Source organism: Rhineura floridana, chromosome 9 (assembly GCF_030035675.1).
Source record: "Rhineura floridana isolate rRhiFlo1 chromosome 9, rRhiFlo1.hap2, whole genome shotgun sequence".
Lineage (NCBI taxonomy): Eukaryota > Metazoa > Chordata > Lepidosauria > Squamata > Rhineuridae > Rhineura > Rhineura floridana.
Genome location: NC_084488.1, coordinates 126,375,324 through 126,391,170, shown reverse-complemented (window position 1 = coordinate 126,391,170; position 15,847 = coordinate 126,375,324). Strand labels below are relative to the sequence as shown.

Sequence of the window (15,847 nt, the reverse complement as noted above, 5' to 3'; positions counted from 1 at the left end):
GGCTGCTGCTTAGGCATTGTGCAAGCAAGAAACAGGCTGCAGGAATTAGAAAATGGGGTTCTACTTTGCACCTCTTCAGGGTGAATGAATAAGAAACCGTTCTCTCCTGAAAACCACCCCATGGCTTTTGCCTCACAAACTCCACCAGGCCCTCCCAGTGCCAGAATATGATTGATACATCAAATCATAACAAAGAAGTCCCCTTTTCACATTTCAGCTATCACAAAACACATTACTATTGTGTCAGGTGGCCTTAACAGCCTTGGTCTGGAAATGGCAGCTGGTTCAAATATGATGGACAGAGTGTTGACTGGGACTGGCTGACACAAACAGTATTTAGAAGAGCCCTCGGCAGCCTGGGGCCCTGCAGAGGTCTTGGACCATAACAGTGTGCCAGTTGGGGCTCCTCAGGAAGGTCTAGTCCAAAGTATCTGGAGGGCACCAGGATGGTGAAGGTGGACTTAGAGGGTGTCACTGCCTACCAGTGTGCTTCCAAACCTAATCCATTAAGGGCCACATCTGGTCCTTAATAGCCAGGGACCTGGGTAGCTGAAGGGCTGCTTGTTTCAACATGCTTCTGTCCTGTTGTTAACAAGCTTTTCTGGAGGTCCATCTCCAAGTACCTCTGTTGGCTGAGGAGGTTTGCCTGTCAAAGGAGACCTCTTTTGGGGGGTGGACACCCAACTCTGGGGTTCCCTCTCAACTCACGGTCCTCTGTCTCCTTCATTATTATCTTTTAGGACCCTAGCAAAGTCCATCTGCGAGTCTTAATGGCGTGTGATTTATTTTAATGGTTCTGGTGCCCCCTCCCCTACCCTCAGTTAGAACTGAGGTTTTTTGGCTGCTTTTATGCTTGATTTTTACACTTTTTCTTGTGTCACCTTGAGGCCCTGGTGAGAAGGCAGACTGCATAACCATTTAGAACATCACAACTGAAAGAAAGACAGTCCAGTCCAATTCTCACAAATATTTAACATGGTGGTTGCAGCTGTCAAAGTGATCCTAAGCCACCTTTCCTTGATGACTCTGTCATAGCAAAAGCACATTTTCCATCCTGGAAGAGTTCACGGGTGAGTGTTTGACACAACTCTATTCACAGTAACAGTAACAGGGCAACCTTCATGGTGATTTCACATAATCACCCCACCAAAATGGTTTGCAGGAACTTGCTATAAGAGGCATCTGGCACTTCTTCCGAACACCCCCCCCCACACACACACATAGTGCTCTTCCTGCCCATCATAGCCTCTGGGCACTCTTCAAAGTACTTGCAAGGCTGAGGAGGGCCGGGATCCCTTCTCGATCGTCCCAAAGTGCAGGACACGGAATAATGGGTTCAAGTTGCAGGAAACCAGATTTCGACGACATCAGAAAAAACTTCGTAACTGTTAGAGCCATACGACAATGGAACCAATGACCTAGAGAGGTAGTGGGCTCTCCGACACTGGAGGCCTTCAAGAGGCAGCTGGACAGCCATCTGTCGGGAATGCTTTGATTTGGATTCCTGCATTGAGCAGGGGGTTGGACTTGATGGCCTTATTAGGTCCCTTCCAACTCAATGATTCTATGATTCAATGAAATGAGAGCATCCAAGCCATACTTAGAAGCTGCCTCTGGGTTGCAAACCAAAATTACAGGTGTACCCCAGAACCAACAGTAGCTCATTTCTATCTGAAAAAAACCTGTCAGGAAACTATCGTTGCTATTCTTTCCTAAAGGTTTGGAAGCACATCTGGGATATGTGTGAATCTTTGATTTAACCAGTTCCTGCAAACAGATTCTTCTCCAGCATCAGAGCTTGCTATGATACAGCGATGTATTTCAAAGCCAAGTTGTTTTTATTACTGCAGAGTAACACACACTACAGCTGCTGCTATCTATGACACGGGGGATATGCACACACCAAATGCAGAGACACAAAAGAATAAATTAAAAAGAAGAAAATGGGTTTGTTTTTGTTACTAAAAAAAATCCAACCAAAGCCTGGGAAAGACAGGCGGAGCGTGTACCGCGCGGGTCTTTGTTGAGAGGTTTATTTGCTCCTATGGCTGATGGATGGCTTCGTGCTGGGGCAAGAGGCAACCCTCTTCATTTCCTGGAGCCCACACAATCTTCCACCTCTACTGTTCTTGGCCAAGTGCGTCACTGTTCCCACAGGCTGCCCCATGGGCTGGAGAGCTGGCAGGAAGTGTTGGTTCCTAGGCCGTGCATTCCCCCACGCGTGGCCCATGGAGAAGACCCCACTAGTGGCAGTGGGTGGCTGCTCTGTCCTTACTCATTCTCCAGAGTTGGTTTCCCCCCTTCCCACCTGGTCCTCCCCGTGACCTGTTTGCCAGCAGCCTCCTCCCACCTCGTTCTAGTCATTGGATGTGACGTCTATGTCTTCTCCGTTTGACTGCTTGGTGGCAATCCGCCATCGGTTGATGTGGTGAGAACCTTTCTTCTTCTGGTCTGACTCAGGCCCTTCCTCTTCCAACTTCTGTCTCTTGTATTTGGTCCTCCTGTTTTGAAACCAGACCTTCACCTGGATGAGACAGAAAGGGAGAAAAGGGTCAAACATGAAAATTGTACCTTAGAAAATGGAGAATGGAATAAGGCAAAGTGGTCTTGATGCATTTCCAAGCGGCTTGGAAGGGTTTCTACTAGTTTATTTACATAACTAATATATTTAATTCCTTGCTGTCTCCCAACTTGAGCACAAGATGGGAACCCACTTATTTTTTCATTCAAAAGTTTACTCCAACCTACCCAGGAGGATCAAAGCAAGTAACAATATGTTTAAAGCACCCACCGAAAATCAGCTAAATCCTATCGCAAACTAAAACTCTACCCACACAGATTGCATGACAAGGACAGCCTCTATCAAAGAGGCTGCCTCCAGTTGGGCAAAAATGGCAAAGCCAGGCGGCTGGCAGGCAGGCTAGCTCTCCAAACCAAAAAGGTTCCAGGGCAACTTTTAAACTTGATTTCTGGGAGAAAGCCAGCAGCTTCAGAACAGCACCCAGTTCAGAAGGAAACATCCCGTAAGGACAATGTTGTAAACATTCTGTGTCTTGAAAATGAGGACATTGTAGTCACTGTCAAAGAACACACAGAAAAGAGGCCAGCCAGTCAAAAAGATGAAAAAACCACTGGGAAAAATAAAACAGTTAAAGAGGGACACAATCTAGTGATATATTCACTACGTAGGATGGATTAGCCTGGAACTAAAAAGAGAATATGAAGAAAGCAGGCCTGTCAGAAATCTTGGCAATAAATGAGATCCAGATATTCTCAGGGATGAGATCTACAGGAAGGGCAGCGTTGGTCATAGAGCCAACATTTATGCTCTCTGTGTCAAAGCAGAGGGAGAGTCCAACAAAGTGGAAACCTGAAGCAAAACCACAGAATCACTTGACCTGAGAAGAAATGCAAGGCTAAGAAATAGAGAAAAGGCGAGAGACAAACTTTTGTTAAATAAGAATAGTTGTTGTTGTTAATAAATAAACAGAAAAATTGGGAGAGCATCAAAAGATGAAACATGGGTGCTTCCAGACAAGAATTTATCAGGCAATCTCAGCAGCTCATGTATGCAATTGTAATGTGGAGTCGTCACCAACAGTGAAATGCCAGCCCATATTTTTGTTGCATTTAACGCAGATGCCATGGGAAAATATATGAAAATAGCCCATTGCACAGCCACAGTGTCCACAAATGTGGAAGCTCATTAGCACAAACATTCCCTAGTTTTGTGTGGCTGATTTGTCACGTGTGGTGACATTTGACCAGGTGTTCTCTATCACCACATCCTCCTAATGCCATTTGCTCCAGGCTTGAACACCCCCTAGCCATTTTGTTCCCAGCAGCCCAAATGATGCAAGTGTCCCACTGATTGCTGAAGGCACATGCAAATTTCAGCAACGAAGTATATGCCAAGTTCCACACAAAAAATGCGGAAGATTACCTTGGAGGTTGGCACTGCACTACATATATTGGTCTTTTTAAAAAATAATGTGTCCTGTACATGATTTCTTTATGATCATTTCATTATTTTGTAGCAGAACAATATAGTTAAATATCACATTTGCAGTAAGATCTCTCTATTATTTTATTTTTTTAAAGGCACCAAATGGAAATTGCTATCTCCCTCACACTTCTGAAAGCACAAGCCTTCATTTTGCCCACTGTGAAACACGAGAACGAAGGGCTGGTCTCATGCTTGCGCCTGGCCTCCTGCACACACCCAACAGTCGAATAGATAGGTGCAGACATAGATGTATCTGTGCACATGAAGGTACAGAAGCACCTGCATGCATTTCCAGAATGCAAAGGTGGTGCAGGGCAGTGAAGGAGGGAAGGGCAGCCTCCCCCTCAGGCACACTCAGTACAGATCCCTTCCCTTGAGGCCCTGCCTGCTGGTGTGGGTGGCCAAGGGTTGAAATGGGAATAGGTATCCATGACTGGAAAAATGGAATGCGTGAAAGCTTATGTGCCTATCCCAGCGAGAGAGAGAGAGAGAGAGAGAGAGAACACCCAGATCTGAACAACCCACCTGCAATGGAAGCTCTCTGTCTGAAAGCCTCCCGGGCTATAATAATGGGGGCCTTTGGCCTTGACTGGAAATATGTAAACTGAGATCACGAGAAAAAAGCAGCTTTTTAAATGTACAATAAACGACTGCGCTTTAGAGTGTAAGTGGTAAAATGGGTGAGAAGGCAACTACCCTTGATTTAATCCTCACGGGAAGGGCTGTCACCAGTGGCAGAGCACCTGCCTTCCATGCAGAAGGCCCCACATCCAGTCCCCAACAGCATCTCCAGGTAGAACTAGGTGACACCTTGGCCTGATACCCTGGAGAGCCATTGCTGCCAGTCAGGGTAGGCAACACTGAGCTAGCTAGACCCATGGCCTGACTCTGTGCAAGGCGGCTTCCAATGTCCCTAAGTGGTGCCCAGGATCTCATGCAGGATGCGTGCCTCGTCAACCCATGTGGAAATTGGCAGCAGAAGTGCCATCAGCCTCACGGCAAGGGAGCAGAAAATGGCACTTCGGAGATCAACACAGAGAGAATTTCAGGAGGAGGAATTAGGAGATGCATTAAACGCCAGCTGAAGGGAACAGCTAGGGAGGTTCATTTTTTAGAAACTAACACCAGAGGCTTGAATGAAAGAAAAGACACAAGTCCAAAAGGATGCCAGCGTGGTTCAACAACAAAGCCAAAAAGCAATAGTAAATAAATGACTTCTACATCCCTAGTAAGAAGCCAGCCAAAGAGGCGTTCAACATCTTTCAGGTCAGAGGGCTCGGTCTACAGCAGGGATGGGGAATCTGTGGCCCACCAGATGTAGCTGAACTCCAGTTTCCTTCAGCACCAGTGGCCAGCATGCCTAATGGTTAGGAGCTGCAGTCCAGCAATAGCTGGGAGGGGGTTTACAGCAGATCTGCGGTTTATGCAGAGGCTGGAGTGCCTCTTCTGAAGAACACCTTAGAAGTATGTACATGGATATCTCCTGGTGGAAATACCCTTTCGGTCATATTCTAAAGCTCACTATGCAAACTCACTGTGCCGTGAATAAAAAGATGAAAAGACTGCCAGATTTAGATTCCAAGAGGGAGCTTAAACACTGAAGAGCTGCTTTAAAACAACAACAACAATTCTATCACGTGGTGCTGTCCCCCCATCACTAGATGACACAGTGATAGAAGAATTTGGGTAGGTGCCGATTCGCCTATCTGTGTGCCACGCAAAGGGGCAGGGCCTCCCTCTGGTCTCAGCCTTGCAACCCCAAAGCGGACCACATTCGACCTCAAAAGAGGAAACGTCCCCCAAATTAGGGGATTGATAAGAAAGTAGTTGAAAGGCAAAGCCAAGAGGGTCAGATCACTCCAAAATGTTTGGGAGTTGTTTAAAAGCACACTATTAGAAGCTCAACTGGAATGTATAGAATGTGCAGATCAGGAATGGACCGTATTACCAGGGCCAACGGGACGCCAGTATGGTTAATGAGCAGAATCTGAGGCTGCAAACATCTTAGTCATCTGGCCCAAAGCGTTTCCATTGGCCACGCCTGCAGGGGGGAATGGGTTGATCTGCCGCTCAGTCGTACAATCCCTTTGAAGTGGATTAAAAAAAAAAAATACACACTTGAGCTGCTCCCACCTGGTTTTACAGTAAAAAGGGGTGGGGTTTGACCCCTATTTCCAGAAGTGGAGATATGCTAGAGCTGGCAGAGCAGGGGGTGTCTTTCTGCCTTGAGAAGAATGCGTTCATAAATTATCTAGAGTTAGGACTGAGCACTAAGAGAGCCAGGTTTGTCGATGGTACCACATTGTTCAGAGTGGTTAAAACAAAAAGGGATTGCGAAGAGCTCCAAAAGGATCTCCCCAAATAAGGTGAGTGGCCAATAAAATGGCTAATGCCATTCAAATGTAAACAAGTGTGAGGGGCCAAAAAAAATTAATTTCATGTATACACTCATGGGGTCTGAACCAGGAACAAGACCTTGAGGTCAGAGTGGAGAGTTCAATGAAGATGTCAACCCAGGATGCGGCAGCTGTGAAAAAGGCAAATTCCATGCTAGGGATCGTTAGGAAAGACATTGAAAATAAAACTGCTGATATCACAATGTCATTGTATAAATCTATGCTATGGCTGCATTTGGAATACTGTGTACAGTTCTGGTCGCCACACCTCAAAAAGGATATTGCAGAGTTGGAAAAGGTTCAGAAAGGGCAACCAGAATGATCAAGGGGATGGAGCGACTCCCCTCTCAGGAAAGGGTGCTGCATTTGGGGCTGTTTAGTTTAGAGAAAAGGCGGGTCAGAGGCAACATGATAGAAGTGTATAAAATTATGAATGGCATGGAAGAAGTGGATAGGGAAAAGTGTTTCTCCCTCTCTCATAACACGAGAACTTGTGGACATCCAATGAAGCGGAATGCTGGAAGATTCAGGACTGGAAAAAGAAAGTATTTCCTCATGCAGCGCATAGTTAAACTATGGAATTCACTCCCACAAGAAGCAGTGATGGGCACCAACGTACTTGCTGTAGCTGCAGAGGCACTCCCCACAGGATGGGCATCTGCAGGATACATTTTTGGTGGTGGGGATACCATAAATAACTAGCATCAGAAAACAGGTCTATTTCTGGTAGATTTGAATGGTAGTCAGGCCTGCACACCAGATCTACCAAGCTGAGTAGACCTGGCATCAGAAAAACTTGGATACCGGATCTGCTCTTCTGTTGTTTCTCAATTAGCAATCCTGCTGTCCATGGACGGCAAACCCACCATCCATTCTAGGCATCATCTTTCCCCGTGCAACCCTCAATTCTTTCCCTGGCTCCCTTCCTCTCCAAGTCCTTAATTAATTGCCCTGCGGCTACAATCAAACCTCCCTCCCCATCCCCCTTTTAAAAACTCACCAAAAACACCACCACAACAATGCTGGGGGAACATTTCAGGGTTGTCATAAACTACTCTAACTGGTATCTTGTCCCAGAAAAATGGGTGCAACACTTGATTAACACTGGATTACTCTGTAGGGCTGGCATAACCACTCCCCCTCAGTCATCTCCACTCCCTGCAATATCGATGTAATTATGGGTTTATCTGCATTGGGAGGGTAGTTTTTACATGTTTACAACCAGGAGAATCACTTTTTTCTCTTGTATGAAATTAGACCCGAGTTAGAAAGAGCATGAAATCCTGTCTTCGTTGCCACCTTTTGCTTTTGGGTTGACACAGGGATCCCCAATCACAGTGACACTAAAATCCTGGATGCCTGAATTGTTTCCAGTGGGGCGGTGGGGGCGGCGGCGGCAGCAGCAGCAGCAGCATTCACTTCTCCACCAGGGAAAGCTAACATTTTAAACGGCTTAAACACAAACCGAGAAGTCCCTCCTCTAGACAGCCACTCTCGCCTTCCCTTTGTCTAACTGGCTGGAGCCGCCCTGCCTAATTGCCATGGTTTCATTCACTAGCTAAAAACATTGAAAGATGGGAGCAGCCTCCTTGCTTGCTTTTCAGAAAGCAAATGGGCAGTACAGTTTTGTCTTCACAAGGGCTAGAAACTTACTTTTAAGAAGAGGAAGGGGAAAGCTGTGAATCAGATTATAGCTCTCCCCCTCCAAATACCCTTGCCCCGCTGTGAACATGAAGTGTGAGTGACAGGTGCTTGTTCCTATACACTCAGATGACATATGTTGAGGGGGGTCCTCTGTGCATCCCCCAGTATGTTTAGGGAGAGATGCTTGCCTTTCACTCTAGATGTGTTTATTGCCGGAATCCCCAGTTCCCTGCCACTCAAGCCTTAGCAAGGACTTCCCCCACCAGGCTGAAATGGCCCTTGCAGCATCCACTTCTTGGGTAGAACCCCGGGTGGTGTCCTCAGGGGCGAAAGCACAAAAAGAACAGCCTCCTAATGTTGCTGTTACTCAGCGATTTGCTTTACATCTCTATTGTGGTGGAGATGACATCACAGGCATTGCAAGGCTTCAAGCACTGGGGACTCTTTCGTTTAGGGGGAAAGACAACTGTAGAGGTACCCAATAGACGTGGGTTGAACATGTTCTGTTCTGTCGCAATGCAAGGACTCGGGGTCACTCGCCGATGAAACTGATCATGCTGCACTTGCAGGAGACAGACATAAAACCCTTGATATGAGCATGTGGGATATGGCCCCGATCCAGGTTCAGCAGAGCCAAGCCTGGCACTTGCAAGTGTCAGAGGCAGAGCAACCAGCTTTGCGGAGCAGAAGGCGCCTTAGGCCGGCTTTCCATTGTTTCTTTATTTCAGAGATTTGTAACCCACTTTCCAATTTAATCCAAAATTTTCAAAACTGCTAGCAATGAAAAGCAAATACTAGATTCATTAAAATGGTCACAGTCAGTAAAAACATCAGCATCAGAATAGCAGCAGATCAGGAGGCTAAAAAGTGCAACATCCAGAGCAAACCACACACTAAACAAAACAGAAATCAAACCCTACAGTATAAAAATCCTTACCAAATCAGTGTTCGGTTTTAAAAAGGACCACCGCGGAACACATTTGGGCAAACGAAAAGGTCTTCACTTGGTGGCTACGCTTAGCTACAAAGGCGCCTAACAAGCCTCTCTGGGGAGAGCATGAAGGGGCGTTACCAAACAAGCCCCCCCCCGCCTCTCTCCTTTCTCAGAAGGACGGGGGCCCTGGAAAAGGTCACAGGGCAGGAGCTTAATTCTCAGGCTCCTTTGTACCTGAGAAGCCAGTCCTTCCGACACGTGAATCCCAAGCCACGAGACCAGCGTTTTGCCCACCTGCAGATGTTTTGGACTACAAGGCCCATCAGCCCCAAGCAGCACAGTTGAATGCCGCTGGGTCTGATGGGAGCTGTAGTCCAAGACATCTGCAGGGCACCAGCCTGGGGAAGGCTGCCCTGGAGGGCTCTGCTGGGCAGGGAGCAGGAAGGGAGCTCCCAGGCTGAAGTTTGGCATTTGCAGCACCAGTTTGCAACCTTGGAGAGTGAGGATGTTGAGCCACTATCCAAGCTGGTGGCTGGAGAAGCCCCTCTGCCCTTTGCCTCCTTATGTGATCAACACCATTGTGCTCTCACAACACCAGCACAGGGACAGAAGAAGATCTGCCTTACGCTGAGCCAGAGCACTGGCCCATGTACCTCAGTATTGTCTCCACTGACTGGCAACAGCCCTTGCTAAAGATGTCGTTGGGGACCTTCTACATATAGCCCTACAGAGCAGACATGCATCCAAAACAGGAGTTCCATTCCATATTCATTAATTCAGCAACTTGAGAGTCTTATCTTTCCTGAAAGGATCATGAAGGCAGGCTGGACCGCATGTGATCAATGACTGGTGAGGGAAAGGTCTCAGCAGAATCATTTGCCAAACCCAACAAGGCTACCATGCTGACAGTGGCCAGAGATCAGCCAACATACCACACCCCGTCAGGCAGCAGCCGCTGCTCACTGAACATGGACGGATGCAGTTCAGAACGACTGGCTGACCATGATTAAACGTCTCCCCTCCCCTCGTCCAGTTACATGCCCTCCTTGTACATCTCCCCTGACCACCACCACCACATGTCACAGACGTAAACTTACCAACCTAGAACAGCCTCCACCAACCTGGTACCCGTGAGCCCCAGCCAGCATGGGAGGAAGCTGTCGTTCAAAACATCCAGATTGGTGAAGGCTGACCTAAAAGGATCCCAACACACCATGGCACCCATGCACCAGCTCATCCTTTCTTCACCCACACAATTTGGAGCATGATGGGCCCCCAAGGGAGAGCAGGTGCACTGCAGACGCAGCAAGAGGCCAAATGCTGTGGGTGCAAAACAACAACCCCCCCCCTCAGAAAACCCCAACCCAACCTCTTTAAAGGTCATTAGCCAACCCAGCCTGGAAGGAACTCTCCGCTCCAAATACGTGAGCATGCACGGCTGGGTGGTGCCTGCATTTCACACGCTTAAAGGTTAGTAAACCAGCCTTGCATAGTTGTTAATAGAATGAGTCACAGCTCCCTTGTTCTGGGTCCTGTCCACACCACGGATGGGCTTATTCTGGGAGGAAGGGCAGAATACAAATGTAATAGATAAATGATAAATAAACAATGCCTTTAAAGCACATGAATCCCCCCCCAATCCTACGAACTGCAGTTTACCCCTCACCTAGCTATAGTTCCCAGCACCCTTAACAAAGGACAATTCCCAAGGTTCTTTGGGGTAAGGCATGTGCTTAAAATATACACTGTTTTAAGTTTTTTATCCTTTATTGTTATCTTTTAAGTTCTTTTATTCTCACCTTATATGTGTATGCACATATATACATGTTTTGTGTTTGTATGTGTATGCATAATGCATTTTATGTATTTTAATAGTATTTCATGCATTTTAATTTACTGTAATTTGTAATGTTTTATTGTGCATTTTATTATATATGTGTGCGATTTTATTATAGCCGCCCTGAGTGCCCTATTGTAGGGTAGAAGGGTGGGATAGAAATATTTTAAATAAATAAACGTGCTTTAAATATATGGTGTGGATGTGACCCTGTTGGTTTCAATGCAACTGAAGCACAACTAACTGAGTTCAACATCAAGGTTCTACCCATGCATCAAGTTCCATATGCCTTTGCTCACAAACTCTTGCAACACCCCTGTAAAGTAGGCCAGTGTTCTCACCACCACCACCAGTCCTGCATTACAGTACACATGTATAGCTGAGAGCGCCTACTGACTTCGTGGTCAAGGAGCGACTTCCCAGTTCATAAGTCAATATCTTGGTCCCTTGGATACAGTCCTTCTCATTGAGAGCGAACAGGAAGAGGTACTGGGGCCCAGACCTTCCTGGAAACCACACCCTTGACTAGGTGGACGTCCTGCCCCAGAACTTAGTGAGAGGTGGCCCAGCTGTGCAGGAGAACACTCTTCATAAACACAGAGAAGTTATCTTCATGTGTTTCAAAATTGAGCCTAAGCAACAGCTTGTTGAGGGGCTGAGCCCTGCCTGGAGCACATGAATGGGGGGGGGGGGTTGGTCCCCTATAGAGAAGCCAGGGCAGCAAATCCGGAGGGGAAGCGACTCCCTTGCCCTTCCTAGGAAGCCAACCAGGTCTTCCTCTAGGGAGGCTCTACCAGATGTTGAATTCCTTGCCAGGCTCCTTGGTGAAGGGAAAGCCACACCTCTCCAGAGACCCCCGGAGCTGGGGAGGGGGGACAAACAGCCATGGGTGGAGGGCTGGAAGGTCATCAGAGGGTGTTCTTGGCCTGAAGTGTGCATGAAACATGAGGGTTGTGGCATACCAAAAGGGGCTGCAGGAGATTACATCTCTTTGCTTTGTGTATAACCTGCCTTTTGACTTACGAAATCCCCAATGTGGCTGACTATAAACTCATTTTTAAAATGCAAATTAAGAACAGTGAGATACCTAACAATGCCTACAAAATCCTAACAGCTATTCTAAAAAGACAGTTTTCTTCTTTGTGTCATACTGAAGAGCTATAAGTGCGAGCACACACGTACGGGCTCATGGGCACATAAACATACTTCAACACACCAAGTGTTCAGCCATCCATACTAAAAGTGGATTGTAAATTAAATGTTGCATTTTGTAAGCTGACTTGATTTAAAAAAAACTTATATGAAAGATCATTTAGAACCTTGTTGGTGGCTCTGGAACTCCCTTCCTAGGGAAGTTAGACTGGCTTCCTCCTGGCTGTCATTTCATCAGCAGGTGAAGACTTTCCTGTTCCAACAGGCTTTTGGGAACTGACTGCAAGTGCTGTTAAATAGGGTGCTGTTTTACTGATTTGTATTTTGCGGGTTTTTTTTAAAAAAATCACTATGTTTTACTTGGTTTAAATTTTATATTTGGTTTAATTACATTTTCATTGCCGTCTGTTTTTAACTGTATTTTTGTAAGCCGCCTTGAGTCCCAGTTCTGGGAAAAGGCGGGATATAAATGAATAAATGAATAAAATAATAATTTTAACAAACCCTAAGTAAATTAATAACACTTTGAAATCTCATCATGTTTTTTTCTGCGCTAGGTTAAGGCTGTGTGCATTCCGGCTTCTGTCCTTCCTCTGAGTGACTCTCACAGTTCATCTCCAATTTGATGACCTCCCTTTCTTTTGGGTACCAGCTTCCTGCCTGGTCATGGAGAAAGGATTCATTTTCCTTCACTAGCACAGAAAAGGGATTTCCACCCCAGAGTACAACCTCTAAATGATACCAGTTCATTTTGTGATGCAAGTCCTACACCCTAAGGGCATTATCTAAAAGCACATACCGCCCATGTCAACAGAACTTTCTTCCAAGTAGGGAGTGTCTCATGTTAAGATGTAAGGGTAAGAGATGTAAACTGCAGTACTAACTTTTAGCAAAGTCTCTAGAAAAGCTGACCAAACGTGGTCATATTTCTCTTCTTTGTGCTGATGATGACACGTTGCCAGCCCAAATAAGGGGAGAGAGTGCAAATGGTCAGTCCACGCTTGTATGGGGGAGGCCTCCTCCTTTCCCTGTTGAAGCACCATGCCTTTGGCTGGCCCTACTGATCACTGAGCAGCTTTTAAAAACAGCCCTCTGTGGCCACATCCTAACTCCTCCATTCTAACATTTTCAGATTTTTCTCCAAATTACAGACATCATTATTTCCTATTTGGACACTGGTACAATTCCTACAATTCCTCAGCCTACAGCCAAACTACCCTGAACACAGAATCATAGAATAGTAGAGTTGGAAGGGGCCTATAAGACCATCAAGTCCAACCCCCTGCTCAATGCAGGAATCAAAATCAAGTCCAATCTCATCTGATCTCGGAAGCTAAGCAGGGTCAGACCTGGTTAGAACTTGGATGCGAGACCACCTGGGAATACCGGGTGGCGTAGGCTTAGAGGAAGGCAATGGAAAACCACCTCTGAATACCTCTTACCATGAAAACCCTATCAATATATACAAAAAGATTCATAGGGTCGCCATAAGTCATAATCGACTTGAAGGCACATAACAACAACAAAACAATTCCTCAAGTCAAAACAGCCTGCTTTGCAGCCTTAAGCGAATCCATCTGCATCTAGAGAAATGTGTCCTTTAGAACCAGCAGTGTAGAGGTAAAGTCTGAAGTGCAAGAGCTCATCATGATAGTGTGTGCCCCCCCTTGCCACACTCACAAGGAGAAACCAAATATGCAGCCAGCTCTGTGTAAGTGTGTGTGTGTGTACACAACTGCACTCATACCCTCAGTTTCTACACAACAAACTCCACTGAACTCTGTGGTGCCTACTTCGCATTGCACAGGCTCACCTTGCAAAATACCCTGAGCTTTAACCATTAACCAGCTGAAATGCAGCATTTAGTAACTGTTAAATAGAAATGTGAGAGCCAGTGTGGTGTAGTGGTTAGAGTGTTGGACTATAACCTGGGACACCAGGGTTCATAGCCATGAATCTCACTGGGTGACCTTGGGCCAGTCACTGCCTCTCAGCCTCAGAGGAAGGCATAGAATCATAGAATCATAGAATAGTAGAGTTGGAAGGGGCCTACAAGGCCATCGAGTCCAACCCCCTGCTCAATGCAAGAATCCAAATCAAAGCATTCCCGACAGATGGCTGTCCAGCCGCCTCTTGAATGCCTCCAGTGTCGGAGAGCCCACTACCTCTCTAGGTCATTGGTTCCATTGTCGTATGGCTCTAACAGTTAGGAAGTTTTTCCTGATGTCCAGTCGAAATCTGGCTTCCTGCAACTTGAGCCCATTATTCCGTGTCCTACGATCGAGAAGAGATCCCGGCCCTCCTCTATGTGACAACCTTTCATGTACTTGAAGAGTGCTATCATATCTCCCCTCAGTCTTCTCTTCTCCAGACTAAACATGCCCAGTTCTTTCAGTCTCTCCTCATAGAGCTTTGTTTCCAGTCCCCTGATCATCTTTGTTGCCCTCCTCTGAACCTGTTCCAGTTTGTCTGCATCCTTCTTGAAGTGTGGAGACCAGAACTGGATGCAGTATTCAAGATTAGGCCTAACCATGCTCAATAGAGGGGAACTAGTACTTCACGCGATTTGGAAAGTATACTTCTGTTAATGCAGCCTAATATAGCATTGGCCTTTTTTGCAGCCACATCACACTGTTGGCTCATATTCAGCTTGTGATCAACGACAATTCCAAGATCCTTCTCACATGTCATACTGCTGAGCCAAGTATTCCCCATCTTATAACTGTGCATTTGGTTTCTTTTTCCTAAGTGTAGAACTTTGCATTTATCCCTGTTGAATTTCATTCTGTTGTTTTCAGCCCAATGCTCCAGCCTATCAAGGTCCCTTTGAATTTTGTTTCTATCTTTCATGGTATTAGCTATGCCCCCCAATTTTGTATCATCTGCAAATTTGATAAGCCTGCTCTGTACCTCCTCATCCAAGTCGTTAATTAAAATGTTGAAGAGCACTGGGCCCAGGACCGAGCCCTGTGATACCCCACTCATTACTTCCACCCAGTTTGAGAAGGAACCATTGATAAGCACTCTTTGGATATGGTTCTGGAGCCAACTGTGGATCCACCTGATAGTTGTTCCATCCAGCCCACATTTAGCTAGCTTGCAAATCAGAGTATCATGGGGCACTTTGTCAAAAGCTTTGCTGAAGTCGAGATATATTATGTCCACAGCATTCCCACGGTCTGCAAGGGAGGTTACCTGATCAAAAAATGAGATGAGATTAGTTTGGCAGGATTTGTTCTTCATAAATCCATGTTGACTCCTAGTAATCACTGCATTGCTTTCAAGGTCCTTAGAGATTGACTGCTTTATAAAGGCAATGGTCATTTTCACTGGTGATCGCTTGTGACAGACTAAGATTGTCTTCCAAAATAAAGTCTTTAACAGTGGGTCAGTATCCACAGCCCATGTGCCGGTCCATGACTAGGGGCTTCCGGATTTCACAGTCCTGCCCCCATTGCCATTCGCCGATCACCACGGGGCTTTTGTTTTGTTGTGGAAGACGCCTGTACGTGAATTTCTTTTATGTGGGGAGATTGGCGCATGACGATCAACACACAATCTTGACAGAAAAAGGCTTTGATCCAATGGCATGGGTACCACGATGATTGGAAGTCTTTTATCTGCTGCAGCCTTCATCCACCTTCACAGCCATTGTAACATACACATTGTTATCCTCCGCCTGTTCTGCCGTTGAGGACTTTCTTGGATCATTCTTTGTCTGATTCCTCTCCCTTGACCTTACTCCCATGGGTGACCCTGTGATGGCCTGGAGAGGAGACAGCTCTCCCTCCCAGTTCACAAAGGCTTCCTTGCCCAGAGACTGTCCTCGCTAACCCCGGGGCTGAGTGACCCCTGAGGTGCCATCCTGCCTCGTAAAC

The 15,847-nt window shown here is 46.3% G+C and overlaps 1 protein-coding gene across 1 annotated transcript in view; it reads right to left on the bottom strand.

Annotated features, from left to right (window-relative positions):
- Positions 1–1,893: 1,893 nt before the first annotated feature.
- The window catches only part of LOC133364453 (homeobox protein EMX1-like), a 30,996-nt gene continuing 17,042 nt past the window's right edge, over positions 1,894–15,847 (bottom strand). Inside the window, exon 3 of the mRNA XM_061584988.1 lies at positions 1,894–2,524. Coding sequence (XP_061440972.1) covers positions 2,357–2,524 — 168 coding nt within the window. The 3' untranslated portion in view covers positions 1,894–2,356. The remainder of the gene's footprint in view (positions 2,525–15,847) is intronic.